The 19,287-nt window shown below is 40.7% G+C and overlaps 1 protein-coding gene across 5 annotated transcripts in view; it reads left to right on the plus strand.

Moving 5' to 3' along the window:
* CAB39L (calcium binding protein 39 like) overlaps window positions 1-15,915 on the plus strand; it is a 131,613-nt gene extending 115,698 nt beyond the window's left edge. For all 5 annotated transcript variants that reach the window (XM_033105193.1, XM_033105194.1, XM_033105192.1 and 2 more), the window contains 2 exons: window positions 6,856-6,999; window positions 13,976-15,915. In XM_033105193.1, the coding sequence (XP_032961084.1) occupies window positions 6,856-6,999; window positions 13,976-14,155 (324 nt within the window). In that variant the 3' untranslated portion in view covers window positions 14,156-15,915. The remainder of the gene's footprint in view (window positions 1-6,855; window positions 7,000-13,975) is intronic.
* The last annotated feature ends 3,372 nt before the right edge of the window (window positions 15,916-19,287 follow it).

The raw sequence follows: 19,287 nt of genomic DNA on the forward strand, positions 1-19,287 counted from the left end.
CTTTGTGTGGAAACCCATACAAGGTGATCCATGTAGGAAAAAATACCACAGGTGTGCATGCTGCTTTCGTTGCTGGAGCTTGGAGTGATGACACAGAGTTCCAGACAAAGGCAGTGTCATTGTGTCCAGAAAGCTTGTTAAAAGCGGCTGGAGATGAGGATACATCCTATTGCCACAGCCAGGCACCTAAAGAATGGAATTTCTTACTTGCGAAGGGCTCCTCAAGGGCAGTCAAAACAGGGCTTGTCCATATTATAAGAGATAGTTGCCCTGGGAAGGACATGAAAATTGAAACAGTAAACAGAGCTGACAGTGCTGTGAAGGGCCAGAATAGAGGAACTTGCTCATCAGTTTTCCAACTCCTTCCTCTTTTCAGTGGGAATGTCAGATATGGACCAAAGTAGAGACATTGTTAGGAACTAAGGTGACCACTAAACTGGGATCAAAAAAGATAAGCATCTTGGACTTTAGAATTTATCCCTGTACCATTTTCAGCAGTGACAAGAACTTGGGACAAGGTTTTTTGTGACCAACTGTCTCTAGTTGTGCAGGGCCTTAGGCAGAGTTATAAAGCTGACAGGTTTTTATTCAAACATCTCCCTGCTGGGCCTGCTTCCTGCTTTTTCTTTCCTACTGTCCTAGCATCCCCACCTACGCATGTGCCTATTGCCTCATTCTCTGGTTAGGCTGTCTTCAGACCCACCTTGTTCTGTTCCCTCGTTAATATTTGTAAAGTGGTTAGACCAGAGCCTAGCTCATACGAAATCAGTATGTTTGTTAAATAAAAGAAAAAGAAATTTTATAAATAAATATTCCTCAACATCCCCAGAGTTCTGTCTCTGGAAGGAGTTAATCAACTGCAAATAAATAATTGGGACTAGGGTATAAATTAGAATTTTTCCCACCAGGATGCATTTGCATTTAAAAATAGAAGCCTGTTAGTCCAGTGGATGTGTGATCAGTACAGTATGGCATATGAATTGGGTGGGTGGCAAAGGGGAGTGAGAGGGATTCCAAGTGCTGTTTGCTGGCACCAAGCTCCACTACTCAACCTCCCTTTTCACGTGGTTCTCCTCCAGCTAGAGACCTCTGTTCCCAGTGACACAGGCAAGGAGAACCGAGTTTGTATCTGGCATCAGAACTCTCCTCTGAACTTCTTCTGCAAACTGATTATGTGTCCTGCTTAGTTTCAGATGCCTCAGCTCATTCATAAGGCCCCTTTCTTAGTCTTTCTTAATCCACCCAGGATTCCTCCATTGGTTGCTCTCCCCACCTGAAATCTTTTACAGTTGAGTGTCTCGCACATATTTGATTTACAAGACGGTAAAACCCAGCACTGGTTGGACAGTGAAAAAAAACTAGTGAAAGGCAGATAAAGCATATCTGAGAACGCAGAAATTGTGAAAACGGTTACGGAAGAGTGGCTTCTTTGAAAGCTAGATTATAGGCAGAGACATTGCTGGGAGGGTCTAGCATCACTTTATTCAAGGACAGAGCTCATTAAATATCGTTTATTCTTTTCTTCAGTAGAAAAACATTGTTTTGAAGAGCAATGCAAGTGTGCTGTTGGTTCTTCCCTTTGGAAATTAGATCTAAGGTAGCAGTCTGTTCTATTTTAACATGACCTTGTTCATAACTCCTGCTTCTGTAATATTTTTATACATAGTATCCTGTAAGTAAATAAACTGTTTTAAAATAGGTGTTTTGTGAAAGGACAGTGTATCCAAACCAGCCCCCAATACCCAATGGGCCAATGGCCAAAGTCCGGCTCGTGGGTTGTGGCCGGGAACTTATTTGCAGAAAGCTCTCTGCGGCAGCAAGACAAATGGTCCCCCTGCCCTACTCTGTATTTTACCGTAAAAGCAGTGAGAATGTGTGGATGATCAGAGGTCAGGTGCCCGGAGGCCCTGGTGCCAGGTGAGGCAAGGGACACACCGAGGACCAGGGCGCCTCATGGGGGGTTGGGGGGAATTGCCTTGCGTCCTGCCATCGGAGGCCCGAGGCCGTGCTCCCAGATGGGGTCAGCTTTAAGGTGGGGGTGCTTCCCTTCCTCACGCCGGGCTGTTTTGATTCCAAAGTAGCTGGTACCTGTTGTTTAATCATATTCTAAATTCTCCTGAGCTATTTTGGGGTGCTCAGATTTCTAGCGTCAGTAAAAAATATTTAACAGAGAAATTCTTTTCCCTCATATGACAGAGCTTAGGAATTTATTTCTTATCTTCTTCAGAGGCCTGACATTTAATTACTAGCAAGAAAGATTATAATTTAAAAGAAGCTTGGTGGAATTTTTTTTTGGGGGGGAAGGGGGGGTTCTGGTCAGTTTCATTAAAACCCTAAGTTTTTAAAAAACTTATTCTACTTGTGCATAGTTTTACTGTGTAGTATGAAGCCTGTAAATAAAATTAAAAGAAGTAAAAACACAATTTACTTAATATAGTATTTACTTAATATAGTATTGCTTTAGAATGCTTTGCATTATAATGAAATGCATCATGTTGTCATTGTCAGTATTAATTAAAATAGATTAACATTTAATACCTAAAGATTCAGTGTTGTTGGCCAAATGATTTAACACAATTGATTGTTTCAGAAAAGTAGTGAAATTATATTAGCAAAGGATGGGTTGGGTAGAATTTATATGTAGACATCCCCATGTAATAAAAATTGAAGTGACTTAATCTGAATTTAACTCATAAATGCCATGTCAGTGAATGTCTATTGACTGTGTGTATGCAAATTATAAGGGTAAATTTTTTTTAATGGAATTTCTTTATTGCTGAAAGACCTTTGGATATATGTATGTGTATGTGATATATATGTGTTTATAATATAGGGAATACATTGTATTTGATTATATGTATTTTCATATATATTTAGACATATATCTATATATAAACTCTATATAGATATAAATAACCTTATAAAAAGATATATATATATACATATATATATATCTTAGGTGGGTATATTTTATATACTTGTACATATATATTTTTATAACTATATATAGATATATTTTATAGAAGTCCCTTATCAGCTTTACGCACCAGAAGTGTTTTTTTATTTGTTTGTATTTTGAGAGAGTCTGGGAGCCATCCCACTGAAATGTAAATATCTGGGAAGGCAGCACATCTAAACTCCCTCTCCAGGGGAGTTTAACCTTGGAGTTTAATCTCTCCAAACTATAACCATTTGCTTGTAAGAGAGATAAGAAGTTTCATTTTCTCTATTTGTTGGATAAAGGCAATTAGCTAAAACAAAGGGCTACCTCAATGGCCAGGAGAATTTAGGGAGAACTGTGAAAAAGTACACAGCAAATGGCCTGCCGGGTCCTCTTACAGGGGCAGATTACCTTTTGTCTTAAGGATATATGTACGTAATGGGTTGTATCTCCTTGGCTGTCTAAATACGGTAGAATTTTATGTCTTTGTAATGTCTTTTTCGTAGGTTATCTACAGTGTTGTGCTGTGGATATGCTTATTCAATAATAAAACGGCTTTCTTTCCACATTTTGTGGAGAGAATTCTGTGTTGGTAGGACTTGATTTCCTCAGCAGTGTCCACACACATCGCACAGTTAGGCTGTAAAGGTTACAAACAAGAATTGATACACGGCCTATGGAGCTTACATTCTAAAGAGTCTCACTCATAACTCTGTACTGCAAGCAATTGAGTACAGCTGGGAGGAAACAGCACAGAGGCTGTGGAGGAGATTCAGCTCGGGAGAAAAGTCGAACTCACAGAAACAGAAGGTGGGCTGGTGGTTACCATTGGCTGAGGGGCAGGGGAAATGGGGAGACATTGGTCAGTGGGTACAGACTTTCAACTATAAGATAAATCAGGGTTGGGGAATCTAATGTACAGCATAATAACTATAGTTAATAATGCTGTATTGTAAACTTGAAAGTTGCTGAGAGGAGACCTTAACCATTCTCACCACAGACCAAAAAAAACGGGGTGGGTAACTGAGGTTGGCTGTGGTAATTAACACGACTGTGATAAATATTTCACAGTGTATCACGTATCAGATCATCATGATGTACGCGTTAAGTATATACAGTTTTGTCAATTATATCTAAGTAAAGCTGGGCAGTGTGTGGGGAGCGATTGAAGGAAGGGAGTAAAGCCACAGAGCCCGGAAAATGAGGACGACTGAGGGCCGGAGCCGAGGGAAGGAAGCAGCAGGAGCAACTCCATCACAGAGGGCTTTGCATGCCATCCCAGGACTCTACACGTGTGTGTGTTCATTCATTCCCTTTATAAGAGGAAGCAGTAGCACGAACAGGGCTGAACTCAGGAGGATTCATTTGACGTGATGTGCAGAGTGGACTGGGTTAGGGGAAGACTGCAGCGGAGACCACTTGTGTGCCGTGGCCGTCACCCAGATGAAAGGCAGGGAGTGTCCGAATGAGGGTACTGGCGGTAAAAATGGAATGGAAGATGTTTGAGACCTTTAAAAACAGAAAATTGGCAGATCTGAGATGTAACCTTGAAGTGAGGAGCAAGGGAAAGATAGGAGCTGAGAAAGACTGCCACTCTCTGCGCTAAGATACTGGCAGATTGTCGTGTCATGAACAAAGAGAAAAGAGGGACCTGGTTAGAGAGACGTTAAGTGTAGCAGGCTAGCAAAAGTGTTTGGCTGGGGCAGCCTGGCGGGCAGTTAGAAATGTGGCTGTGGAGTTTAGGAAAGAAGTTGAGACTAGAAATGTAGATTGAGAGCCATCTTCCCAGATGTTGGATTGGAAGCCACGGGCATAGATGAGACTGTTGGGAAATAAGATTCAAATACACAGCTTGGAAAATTTCTACATACTTGTATGTAGTGCAGAAGGAAGGGGAGGCAGAAACAGAGGCAGCGAAGGAACAAGCTGCAGGAGATCAGAAACCCAAAGACTGCAGTGGCCTTGAAACCAAGAGCAAAGAAAGTTTCCAGAAGGGTATTCAGTTAGCTTTAGGTGCTGCAGAGAAACAAAGGAAGACGAAGAGCAACAGTTTACATGATTGCTATTCCATATGTGTGAGACTGACTGGTGACCAGCTAATATTCAACGGTAGTCATCATTTTTTATGTTTAACAAACATTATTTTTGTGCGCTAAAATACCTTTAAGGGTGTGCTTCTGATTTGTTAAATAGACAAAAGATACATCACAGGCAAGATTGTTGTTTACTGACAGCCCTACACGCACACACACACACACACACCCTCTAGGGTTCTGTTACCAGTCTGTTACCAGAATCTCTTGTGATACACAGCTAGCTCTCAGTTTCATGTACTTTGTCATCCCATCCAGAATTTCTGTAACCATCTGTACAATGTGTTATTATCCTGGGGCATCCAGAAAAATTTCAGTAAATAAGAGAATTGGAAAATAAGTATATCACATATAAAATTATGTTAAGGGTGCATTTCAGCCACCTGGTTGTTGAAGCTTTAAGAATTGCTACCACTGCAGTGAGAATAAAAGTTTACAAGGTAGAGCAACAGTATGTTCGGCTGTGCTGCTAGAGGGTCTTCAACCATTCTCACTTTTGGTAATTTTATTTTGTGTTGAAGTGTCTTAGTCTGTTCTGGCTGCTATAACAAAAATACCATATGCTGGGTGACTTAAACAACAAATATTTATTACTCATAGTTTGGAGACTGGGAAGTCTAAGATCAAGGTGTCAGCAGTGAGAGAGCTTTCTGGAATCTCTTTTGTAAGAGGACCAATCCCATTCATGAGGGCTCCACCCTCACGTCCTAACCTCCCCAAAACCCCACCTCCTAATACCATCACACTGGAGGCTAGGGTTTCAACATACAGATTTGGGGGGATGCAAACATTCAGTTCATAACATGGACTAATGCTGCATTTAGGGAACGATTATTAATTTGTCACCAGAAAATATTTTGCTTTACTTTTTTATAAAAACTCGGTGAACATGTTAAACTTCATATAGATTTGGGGGTCAGTGATTTCTTTTTCTGGCTATATATCAGTTTTTGTAATAAAAGTTAGAGGAAAGGTAAGTCACTTAACATAAGCTTTTTCTTTTTTTCCAGGAAGCTACTAGAGTACATTTATTTGGGTAAGGGAAGTATAATTGTAGAATCAATGTTGTCATTTTTATTCTATCTCATTACCTAAGGAGCAACGCATTGTTGGGAAGCAAGTAAAGTAAATGATGAAAATAATAAATTCACTTCTGGCTCGCTCATGATGAGAGCTGCAGAGAGAGCTTTTTTTTTTTTTAATGGGGAATATTGGGGAACAGTGTGTTTCTCCAGGGCCCATCAGCTCTAAGTCATTGTCCTTCAATCTGATTGTGGAGGACGCAGCTCAGCTCTAAGTCCAGTCGCTGTTTTCAATCTTAGTTGCCGGGGGCACAGCCCACCATCCCATGCGGGAATTGAATCGGCAACCTTGTTGTCAAGAGCTCCTGCTCTAACCAACTGAGCCATCCAGCCGCCCCGAGAGAGCATTTTGGTTTTTTTAATTTAGAATAAGCGTTTATTTATCAAAGAAGTACTGATGTGCGAATACTGCAGATTAACTTTCCAAAACTGCCTTAACATTCTCATTCTGGCTTGGGATAATTAGGGGAAAACCTCCAAGAGAGCATTTTAAGCTGCAAAATAAAAAGATTCAGAAATGCATTAAATATGGACTTTAGCAAAACTGTGTGGAAAGCTTAAAATAATAATAGCTACTGCTTTCCTGCTTGTGCTTTAAGATACTGTTAAGGACTCTCCGTTTTCTTCATGTCACCGTTCCTAACTCACATTTATATTTTGTTTTTCAGTGAGAAGATGGCTCCCAGACAGATTATAGCTTTGATTTCTGTGGGTTTTTTTTTTTTTTTTTTTTTTTTAGCTGCTGGGGGAGCTGATCCTGGACCGACATAACTTTGCGATTATGACGAAGTACATCAGCAAGCCAGAGAACCTCAAACTGATGATGAACCTCCTTCGAGATAAAAGTCCCAACATTCAGTTTGAAGCCTTTCATGTCTTTAAGGTAACGTGTGAGCTGCAGAAATAAAGTGGGCATGTGTTTTCTAGTGTCAGATGGCAAACTCCCTACTTTCTACTCTCCTTTATATTTGAGAAGAAAATTCAATAGGCAGTCTTTTTGTTTTGCAGGGCTTAGATGAAATTTTAGAGGTTTTTTTAATGAATGCCCATGTATTTCGAAAGGGCTTGCTAACTAATCCATATCTCTAAATATTTTCATTTTTTCACTGAGAAAATAAGTGGATATTGTTTCCCAAAAGTTATGAAAATAATCAGTGATTGAACTAGAACCCAAACTCTGAGTGTCAGAATTTGAATGCTTTGCTTTCTGCCTGAGTGTTTCTTTGAACCTTAAATGAAGAACTGAAGGAAGCACTTAGATACTACTCATTGTTGTTACTTATACAGAAATACTTCTGTAAATTCATCTTGCTGTGAAAGAAAACTAGTCCCTACGATACCTGCTTTTTCTTTCTAATATTTTTTCTTTGATAGGAGAGTAATAAAATTACCTCCTAGAAACTTTAGACAATAGATTTTTTTTTTTTTTTAGGTAAGGGAGGTGGAAGAAATCTAATCTATAATCCCATCCTCAGACACTATTGTAAAGATTTTGGTAAATTTTATTTTCCTGTGCACATATTTGAAGGCTTTTTTCTTTCTACAGCTGTGTTCACATTGTATACAAAATTGATATCCTGATTGTATCACTTACTGCTATACCACAATCGAACACTCGTTCATTGTTGTTAGATGTCATTTTTAGAGTCAGTAGTTTTATTGGCATCATAGTTTATCATTGGGTATATTTACTCTCATTTACTTAAATGTTCCTGTGTCCTGTATTTAGGTTTCCATTTTTTCCTACTGTGAGTAATATTGCAATGAGCATTTTATGTATCAAGCTAATTTCTTACAGGTTTGGGATTCTTTTCTTGAGATAAATATCTAAACTAGAATTAAGGGTTCAGAGGGTTCCAAGCTGTTTTTAGTCTTTATAATGCACATTTAGTCATTGAATGTATAAGTGTGTACATGGAGAGAGACGTGGCAGTTTATAAGGTATATAACTGTTGCTTTGAGAGGTGAAAAAATTTTAGTCCACCTTTTAGCCACCAGTTCTTTATTTTCCAAAAAGCCACTAGAGCAATTCAAATCCCAAATTAATTTATAAATTCCATTCAGTTACATTCAAAATCCCAATAGGACTTTTCCTGGAATTTGACAAGCTGATTCTAAGATTTGTATGGCAGAGCAATGGCCTAGAATAACTTATGGCAATTTTGAAGAAAAACAAGTATGAGAATCCTCTCTCCCAGGTATTAAAAGTTATTATGGATTTGTAATAAATTCAGGCACTATTGTACTGGCATAGAGATAAATAAATAGAACAACAAAACAGAGTAGAGAGTCCAGAAATAAACCTTTGCAAATGTGAAATTTGATATTTGATAGTGAAGGGATTATATATTAGTGAAGGAACGGTTAACTATTCTATAAATGGTTCTAAAGTAAAGGATTATCCATACAGAAAACCCTGTTCTCCACTACACTCAGAAATAAATTCTAGATAAAGTTCTACGCTTGAAAAGCAAACTTTTTTAACTTTTAGAAGCGAAAATAGGAGATTGTCTTTATGATGTTGGAGTGGGAAGAATTCCTTTAAGAAGAATAAAAATCAAAACATAACAGAAAATATTAATACATTTGACCACATTAAAATTTAAAACTTCTGCTCAAAAAAGATGTCATCAGCAAAGTGAAAAGACAGGATAGAATGTGACACATATAACTTACAAATCATCAGGCAAAAGACAAACAATTCAATGGAAAAATAGGCAAAGGATACAAGTCAGTAATTTACAGATGAGGAAACCTGACTGGCCAATAAATAGGGAAGATGTTGATCTTACTGTAATCATGGAAGTGGCCACTAAAATATCAGTGAGCTAAAATATCACTTCACATTCTTCCTATTGGCAAAGTGTTTAAGTCTGACAATATCAAATTTTGGTGAGATTGGCGGGCTATGGGAACTTCCATACACTGTAAATAGGTACAACCACTTTGGAAAACAATTTAGCAAAATAAAGAATTGAAAGTGCTTATACCTTTTAACCCTGAAACTGCATTATAGGTAATTTCTTAGAGACACTCTTGCACCTGTGCATAAAGAATCATGTACAAAAATGTTCATTGCAACATTGTTTAGAATGGAATAAAATGAGGAAAAAAATAAATGGGCATCATAAGAAAACTGGAGAAATAAAAATTGGGATACAGTCATAGAATTGCATATATTAATGGGTTACAATTAGTAGAGTAATATGAACCAGTGTGGATAAATCTCAGAAACACTGAGTGGGATAAACAAACATTAAAACGATGATATTTATTTAATGTTTGAAACCCTCCAAAAACAACGCTATGTGTGGATTCGTATATGTGTGCAGTTATAGTCTAAAAACCTACATGGAGATGATAAATACCAAATTCAGGATGGCAGTCACCTCGGGAGAGATTGGTATCAGGAAGTGTCCAATAGCTTTTAATTATATCTGTAATGTTTTATTTTGTTAAGAAATCTCAAGGTAAGTATGGCAAAAGTGTTAGATTTTGATAGACCTGTTGGTGGGAACATAAAGTCTGATCTGTTGTTTCTGTACTCTTCTCTGTGTTAGAATTATTTCACAAAAAAATAAGCACAAATTGGATGAGAAAAAATAAGTCTCCTGTAGGACTGGAAAATGCCTATATGGTATAAAATGATAGATGCTCTCAAGACCCTTTTGACTAAAAAAATTATAGAAAGCTGTGTGTCATGTCATTCAGCTCCCACGTAATTTTAATATTTCATCCTAGATGAGAACAAGCTTTATATAATTTTGTGCAAAAATATAGTATTCTAGAAGGATTCAGTGGGTGGCAAAGTAGAAATAACCTACTTCCGTCCTCTGAGAAGATCCAAATTTGGATCATCTAATCATTGGACAGAGTAGGGACATTTAAAAATAGTTGACCGCTTATTTACTTGTATGTGTACATAAACTGGTCCTGCCCTGTACCCCAACTGTGTTCCTTCCACTGAAGTTTGAACTGAATTGTTTACTTGCCAAAAATAATATTTTGTTATTTAGAAAAAGGAACAGCTGAGTCCTAGTTTTTTTCACAGTTCTTTATTAATAGTTTTTTCCCCAAAGCACCTTCAATAAGGTGCAGAAAATGTGGAACACATTACAAAAAATGTCTTTGCCAGATAATGGAGTCTCATTTTCTTGAGCTGGCTGATCAGTTCAAGGCCTGGAATGAGATGCCATTTCACCTGCTTCCTACTCCGGACGAGCAGGTGGTGGGAAAGGCTGGACGGAAACAGCAGACCTGGGTCTTTGTTCTGGCTCGTTGCCAGCAGTTGACTTTGGGCAAATCCATCCAGATTCATTTCTTCACTTGCAAAATGAGTTGCATTAAAGCCTGAAGTCTGGTTCTAAGATCCTAGGTTCAGGAGAGTTTGTCTGTGTCATCCTGGATCCCCCAGAGATGTGCCAGTGTGAAGGTAGGAATCAGCTGTGAGCTGATGTCCCTCTCACTTCCCTGTTAACCTCCCCAGTGGCAAATGCCACATCCCCCCCCACCACGTGGGGGTGAGGGTGGTCTGTGCCTTTTGGCTCACCTCTCAGAGCTTCTGGAACTTGGGGATGGCCAGTGCTAAATGTATTACTCTGTCACTCAGATCCTAGCAGCAGCTTCTTGAAAACAGTAAACTCTGCCCTAGTTTATTCCAAAATTCAAAGGCCAGCTTGACAATTCAGCTAAAAAAAAAGAATGCAGAACAAGAAACATCCCAGTTGAGAATAATTTCCATGTGGTCTCACTGAAAAGAATGGAGAATTACAGATTAATTTGGTGAAAACCTAACCATGAATTACCCACTTCCTTAAGGACCCATTTTTTTTAACAAGCCAACTGTTCTAGTCACAATGTACCAAACCTGTCTATTGACGGAGAAAGCAATTGAGACCAAGTGAACTTAGGAATCAGCTATGTGCAGATTTAATAATAATTTCTCCAGAAATGTTAACAGTACAGTGAAAAAGTGTTTATATCAACTTAATGTTTCGTCAACTACTTTTAAATAGTGTCAAAATATTCTAAATATTGTGTCACTCATATTCATATTCATTTGGGGTAGTGAGCCTCTAGAATAAAAAGGTCTTATTTTACACCCTCACGGAATGAAATTTTGCTTTGTGTAACTTCCGTGTAACTATAACAGGAGCCCCAATTTCAAATCCATGTCCAAAGCAGTCCAGGCTCCACAGCACGCACGCCTCTCAGACAGTAAGGGGAGCAAAGCAGACTAGCCCTCCAGCACCGGATTTAGTGCACAGCCCTCTTGGCAAAATAGAGCTTCAGTGAAGTGAATGAATATGTGAGTAAGATATGCCCTTTTTAACTTCCATTGAAAGCACTCGGGCTTAAAATAGAGAGCAGAATATTCTTAGTTGGAATTGTGGTCATGATATTTGCTCTTCTCCATAAATCACATTTCTGAGATATGTGTCAATTAAGGGATACAGACAATAAGACAGCTTTCTAAAAGTTTTAAACTTTGATGTTCAGTTTATGTAGTTTTCTTTTATTGCTCTTGCTTTTGGTCATAGCTAAAAAACATTGCCAAATCCTAGGTCATGAAGTGGTACCCCTATATTTTCCTCTAAAAGTTGTATTAGCTCTTATATTCAGATCTTCGATCAATTTTGAGTTAATTTTTATTTATGGTATGAGGTAAGGGCCCAACTTCATTCTTTTGCATGTGGATATCTAGTTGTCCCATGTTGAGTATTTTGGGTTTTTTTAATCATGAAAAGGTGTTGGATTTTGTCAAATACTTTTTCTGCATCAAGTGAAATGACCATGTGGTTTGCTTTCATTGTATTAATGTGGTGTATTAGTTTGCTAGGGCTACCGTAACAAAGGACTGGGCGACTTAAAACAACGAAGTTATTTTTTCAGTTCTGGAGACTAGACATCCAAGATGAAGGTGTCAGCAGTATTGTTTCCTTCTGGAGGCTTTCAGGGAGAATCTGATCTATGCTTCACTCCCAGTTGCTGCTGGTTGCCAGCAATCCTCGGCATTCCTTGGCTTATAGATTCATAACTCCCATCTCTGTCTCCATCTTCACATGGCATTTTCCTCTGTGTATCCTTGTGTGTCTCTGTGTCCAAATTTCCCTTATAAATTTCCCATTTTATAAGGATATTAGTCATTGAATTATGGCCTGCTCTAACCCAGGAGGACCTCATCTTAATTTGATCACACCCCGATTTCTAAATGAGGCCACATTCTTAGGGACCAAGGATTAGGACTTGAATATTCATCTTTTGAGGGGACACGATTCAGCCCAGTACATGTGGTATGTTACATCGATTTTATCCTGGTGAGCCAACCTGTGTTTCTGGAATAAATCCCGCATGGCCATGGCATATAATCCTTTTAATACATATGATTGCAGGACTCGGTTTGCTTGTATTTTTGCATCTTTATTCATAAAGGATGTTGGTGTGTAGTTTTCTTATGATATCTTTGTCTGGCTTGGTATCAGGGTAATGCTGGCCTCATGGAATGAGTTAGGAAGTGTTCCCTTCTCTCTCTCTCTCTCTCTCTCTCTCTCTCTCTCTCTCTCTCTCTGTCTCTCTCTCTCTGTCCATTTTCAAAATCTCTTCAAGGTTTTAAAATGGATTGGTGTTAACTCTTCAAAAGTTTATAGAATTTACCAGTGAAGTCATCTAGTCCTAGGCTTTTCTTTGTTGGGAGGCTTTTGATTGCCTATTCAATCTCCTTACAGTAATTAAAAAAAACAAAAAACAACAAAACATTATAAGAGGATACTATGAATAATTGTACATCAACAAATTAGGTAACCTAGATGAAATGAACAAGTCCCTAGGAACTTACAAACTACCAGACTGACTCAGGAAGAAATAGAAAACCCGATTCATAGACTAGCTCTCATGTCATCTGCACCACGAGCCCTTTCTGTTCCAAATTCAGAAATCTAATGTAATTTCCACCACCTGTGAAGCTCTGCAGCCTTCTACTCCTTTCTCATAGGTTCTGAGCTTCTTTGTGTCGTTTTCTCCCTCCCCACATTTGCTGTTTTGGAGCCCCTACTGTCCCCATAACCGATCCTTCCTAGTGTGTTCAGAGCAGAGTTGTGCACTGCGGGAGGTACAGGATGTGGAGACAGTGGGCAGCGGGGCTGGTAGTGAAATACTCAGCCCTTTTGAAGAGTGAGGAACCCAGAACGTGAAACCAGAGAGCTACACAAGAATCAGTACTTTTATGGGTATTCTGGTCATGTCATCATATGTGTAGCATCTAACTATAAATACATCCATTGCAAAATATTCTGCCCATCAATATTATAGGTTTGAGTGATTGTGTCCTATTGTTATAGTTGTAGCTGTCTTTTCTAGTATAGCTGAGTTATTAGTCCAGGATCTTGGTTTCAACCAGGAGTACACATAAGAATCTTTGTGCAACTTGATAAAAATACAGAAGCCAGACCTCCTGCCCAGCTCTGCTGTGTTGGAATCTTTGGGAGTTGGAGCTGGGCAATTGTAAATGTTAAAGCTCCACATATATAAAAAAAACAGTAACATTCCAGGGGGGAGGAGGAGAGGGGGACTTTTCACCTTTGCCCTTTCTGAATTTTGAGCCAGATGAATATATTCAATATGTTAAATACATTATATTGAATATATTCACTATATTTATTATGATTTTAAATATATTAAATATATTTCTATGTAGTATATAGAAAACGTATATGAAAAGGGAATTACTGATTTTCCTCAAAGGAAGTACAGTGCGGGTTCTCTACATTTTCCTAACACAAGTGCCGCGTGAGGCTCTGGTGCGACCGCGTTGTCCCTGGGGTGCATCCCTTGTCCTCTGTATTTGTTTCTTTGTGTTTCAGGTGTTCGTGGCCAGTCCTCACAAAACGCAGCCTATTGTGGAGATTCTATTAAAAAATCAGCCCAAACTCATTGAGTTTCTGAGCGGCTTCCAAAAAGAACGGACGGATGATGAGCAGTTCACAGATGAGAAGAACTACTTGATTAAACAGATTCGAGACTTGAAGAAAACAGCCCCTTGAAGTCTCACCCCATTTCCTGCCACAGTCACCATCTCATTTGTTCAGTTTATGCAAAAAGTGTCATTTCAAAAAGTAATCATTCTTGGGAAGGCTTTTGAGATACCTATTTTTTCTCAATCCATTGTTCAGGGTAGATGAAATATAAACATCTGAATGAAAAAAATTAACCTAGAATAATATATTCATTTTAATCAAGCCTGTGATTATTTATGTGAAATCAGAGCATTATACATTAGACATTGATAAAAGCAATTGTAACCCTTTGTTGATGAGAGACAGCAGGGTCGTGGGCTTGCAGACCTGAGTCCTCAGTCACGGGCAGCCACCGAGGAGGAGCCCAAATGATGGGTCACTGAGTCCTCAAAGAGGATTCAGTTCTCAGGAGAGCTGGCCATGGTGGCAGAAGGCACAAAACTATGTTACCTATAGGCACTTAGACAAACACATTTCTTAGGCACTGAAAGATCAGAGAAAATAAGATGCAGGTTTTCAGTCATCACATATTCCTGTCCCCTCCCATGTCTTCTAACTGTAACTCGCAATTCCTGACTTCCTAGAGAATGCATGTGTTGCTCAGCCCTGCTTTCTGCTCGCTGCCCCACAGTCCGTCCTGAGCATGCCCAACTCCTGGCACCCACCACCCACTGCACCCTGCCCTGGGGATAGCACAGAACCAACCAAATATAAGCAGGACAGATTAGCGACGCACAGGGCACAGAGGACACGTGGTATGACCTGGTCACTTGAGAATTCGGAACAGATGGTTAAGAACCACACCGCTAATTGTAGTCCTTTAGCATTTGTGAATGTTTGGGATATTTCATTCATAATTATTATTATGGGAAACATGTTTTGTGGTAAAAGTGTGTTTTAGAGTAGGAATCATTGCATTGGGATGCCAGCGCGCACAAAACCAGGAGTCCAGAGGGCTGCACAGGTCTTTAGACCATTCTTACAAACAAGGAAATGCTGCCTTTGGGATGGCAATAATGATTAAATGCATGGAAAAACTGTCAAATGACTAAAAAAAAATTTTTCAGTTTATTTTCTTATAAGCTGTCACTCTAATTTCCCATCAAAGTCTTCAGTGAAAAGGTTGAAAACCTGTAAAATGTTGGTCCCAAATACTCTCTTGCATACTAGGATGATTAAGGAGTTAATTTGTGTCTTTTTTAAAAGACACGGAACCAAAAAAAAAAAAAAAAACTGTCATGGTTTGTTTTCAGACATCAAGTATGTGAAATGGAATTTTGAAGCTGTATTTACAAGAAGTTAAAGGAACAATCATTAACCTGTATTTTTTTCCTAATCCTGTTTCCAAATCATGAGTTACTGCCTTCTGTGGGAAGCTTCACTTCTTACACTATTGGGTGCTGTGTTCTTCAGCCAGATGTGTCTCCACCCAGAAAGGGAATGCTCCCCTCCAGGATCAGTCCTCTCCGTAGGTTTCACGTCTGAAGAATTATCTGGCAGGGTTTCACCCTCTTGGCTGGGGCACAGGTACTGTTCTTCTGTGCCCAGCGTGGAACCCTGAGGCAGATGGTGTGGACCTGCGGGGCCTGCTTGTAGCAGCTCTGGCCAGTGCCAGCCTGGGAGGGTCAGCGGCAGCCCATCTGATGACCTTCATTCTTTAATCACTGAAGCCTGATTACTTTTATAACATTCCCAGACAGCCCAGAGTCTCTTAGAATTTGATTTTCTGGTTTTGCTGATATGGTTAAAAGAGATGAGTGTCAATATTAAAAAACAAAACAAAAAAATACGAAGGCACAAAAACCATTGGAAATTTATCTAGTTGCTTAAATACTGTCTGACAACATCATGGGACATGTGTTTTCAGTTGGAAAGCAAGGCATCGGTATAATCCTTTTTTGATAAATAAAACATTTTATTTCCTCGGGGCTTGACTTAGCTCTTTGCTAGCAACCCCTTATCCTTGTTTAGTCCCCGTCAAACAAAACTAGAGTCTTAAGGGGCAATAAATGAAGTGGCTGGGGTTTTGTTGTAATACAAATTTGTAAATTATTAACGTGAAAGGGGGAGCAAGAAGCTCACAGTCAAAATATGTTTGCACAAAATTCACTGTAAATATTGTGAGAATTGAATTTTGAAAAGGTCATATTTAATAAGCTATTTCAAAAGCACACATTTAAAATAAAGACTGACTGAATAAAAAGGTGGCACATGCTCCGTGGTTGCTTTCATTCCTCTGCGTGTCCTGTGTCTGTGTTCTTGTCACCGCTCCCAACGGGGAAAGCCCCAGGCGGCGCAGGCGGCTGCTCGGTGGGCGTTCGGGCTGCCCTGCGGCCCCACACAGTCCTGTGTGCTCCACTGTCAGCATCCTGCCATTGACCGAGCACCGCCGGCCAAGCACTAAACACACACATCACATCATCGATGCTTCATGAAGCCAGAGTCATTCCCATTTTACACTTGAGGGAACTGAGGCTCTGAGCAGCTTAATGATCCCAGACAGCGTGGGCTTGACGTAGGATACAAACCCGCAGTGGCTGAGGCCAAACTCCTGTTCTTCCCTCTTTCATCCTCATGGCTGTGAGGCAGGGAAGCTCTAGGGTGTCAGGAATTACTTTGTGCCCTCCCTGCCTGCAGCCAGGAAGGCTTCTGGGGGTTAAGGTCCTAAAGTGAAGCCAGCAGGGATTGAGATCGTAATGTTCTTGGACGAGGCTCTGGGCTAAAGCCGGGCGTCTGCCCAGACGTTAGGACTCCCCTGGAGACCAGGCCAGGGGCACACAGCCCTTGTCCAACTGCTCTTGACTGCCAGCCCCCATGGGTTTGCTTCCTTGGAGGGCTCTGGGGGCACACACATGCTGGGGAGCTTTCCAAAGCCTCTGTCACTATCCAAAGTGGACTGTGTGTGAGACACGGCTGCTCTGAGCCAGTGCGCAGTCTGGAAATTTTACAAGACCTGAAAGTGAGGGTAACGATGTGAAGGAAAATGAAATACAAAAATTACTAGCATTTTTTTAAATATGAAAACATAGTTGTTTCAAAGTAGATTTACAGATCTTTCTAGTCTATTATATTAGAGGACATTAAGATTTTTATATCTTTTACTTGTTTTTTTCTGTTTTATCCAAAAGACCATTGTACATTTGGCACGAATAATCACCACCTTTTCATCCATGTTCTTTCAGGAAGGTTTTGGATATTGTACTGAGGGCCTGTAGTTACGTAAAGGGCTGAAACATATAAAGAGACCTTGAAAAGCCAGACTTGGTCTTCCTAAGAAGATTGAAAAGATGAAAGGTGGGTGTAAACAAAATAATTTTGTTTTGAAATATGGAAAGTGCTGTTATGTAAATACCGTAATGAAAGCAAAGTAAAACTGAATAAGCCTGGCCTGAACTAGGCCTGTGCAGACTATTGTGTCAGTCTCCACTGACGGAGGAGAACACTGCATCGCAGAAAGGGGAGTAACTTGCTCCAGATCAAACATCTGGCAGCAGACGCAGGATTTACAGCAGGTCTGATCCCAAAGTCCATATCTTTGCAAACCAGGCTGATGTCCAGGCCCCTGCTCTCCGCGCTGGGGACAGACACCTCATTCATCATGGCCACCAAGGCAGAAAGGGAACCCTGCAATCCCGAGCTAAAGGGTAACTCAACGGAAAGGGTTCAAAACCTAGATTCTTTTAAGGGTACCCCCCTTTGCTCCACTTGGTTGTCTGATGGTTGGGAACTCAAATAAGACCTATGTGCAGGATAGGGAATTCAGCCTTGAATTTCTCCGTCACTTTGAGCAATCCCTTGACTACACAGGTATTAATTTCAGACCACTTCTGCGCCTGCTTCTGTTTTTTTGGCTTTCCTTTTCTATTGGACCTAATGATATTAGCTTAGATTTGCTGATAGGAGCGGTTGCTGCCCAGCCAGCCATTCTTGCGTTTCACATTCCTCAGTGGCCCAGCACCACAGGCTACCACAAGGCACACGTTCTGAAGGGAGTTCCTTCTATCCCTGTGGGCATCGTCTGGCCCTCATCGCTGCCTCCCAGGGAGGAGCGTGTGCAATTACCAATACCCTCCAATAAGTCACAGAGAGCCACACAAAAAGTCACAGCTCCTTTACCAGAAGTCAATTCATATTGATTGCAACTTAATCACTGCACGGTTTAGCCATGTTAAGAAGCTGTGAACGTTGGGGCCCTTTGGAAGAACATGTTGTAATACCATTCATTTATCTTCAGGGAAGGTTGAAAACAAAATGAGTTCTCCTAGTTTCAGTTCCTCTGAAATTTAAAGCCTAAAGCAACCAAAATATTTATTCAAATGTTTGGTTTATTCATTTACTCCAACACCCACTGAACTTGTTCTCCATGCCCGTTAGGGGTAGACCAGGAACAGGACCACAGAGCGACACACCAGGGTTACCTGAGGGGTGAGACCTTCAGTGCCTGGGGGCTGGGTAAGGCTTAGCAGCTGCAGGCACTGGGCCAGAGTCAGCAGGGAAGGGAGGACAGACCTGAAGGGGGAGCCCAGGAGGAAGAACTGGAATCCATGGCGATGTCTGCAACCCACGCTGCCCTCCTCCTCCCAGCCTCCACCTTCCGGGATGTGGCCCGCTGGACAGCACCATTCACCGGGGAGCTCCCCAGGCCCAGCCCAGGTCAGGAGAAGCTGAAGGAGGAGGTGCAGGGGGGTTCTCCCTGCAGTAGGGTGAGCCAGCCGGTCTGCAATCTGCACGCCCACCTCCCTGTGTAAATGTAGCTGTCACTTCACATCCCCTTGCAACTCGGACAACTTTCGCTTGGGACCAACCCAAATTCATTAATTCTGGAAACGTGCCAGCTTAGCTACATCTACACATCACAAACCCACCGCTTCTGTTCTGTTCTGAGGGAACTGTGGCCACAGCTTCCGAATGTCCTTCCCCTCGCGAAGACCTCTGTTTTTGCCTCCAAAATGACATGAGGGGTTTGTGCAAAGTCGATGGAACCCCAGGGACTTGGGACGGCCACGCCTGGACTTCATCCCAGCTCCACGACTGGTGTTTCATTTCGAGAATCCCCGAGCTTCCATTTCCTCCTGGTAACATGAGGTGAAAAGAGGACTTGCCTCGCAGGGTGGTCTTGGGAGTCGACGAGATACAGTGCGTGACTGGCCGCCCAGGAG

This window comes from Rhinolophus ferrumequinum, chromosome 4, assembly GCF_004115265.2.
Source record: "Rhinolophus ferrumequinum isolate MPI-CBG mRhiFer1 chromosome 4, mRhiFer1_v1.p, whole genome shotgun sequence".
In the NCBI taxonomy this organism is placed as follows: domain Eukaryota; kingdom Metazoa; phylum Chordata; class Mammalia; order Chiroptera; family Rhinolophidae; genus Rhinolophus; species Rhinolophus ferrumequinum.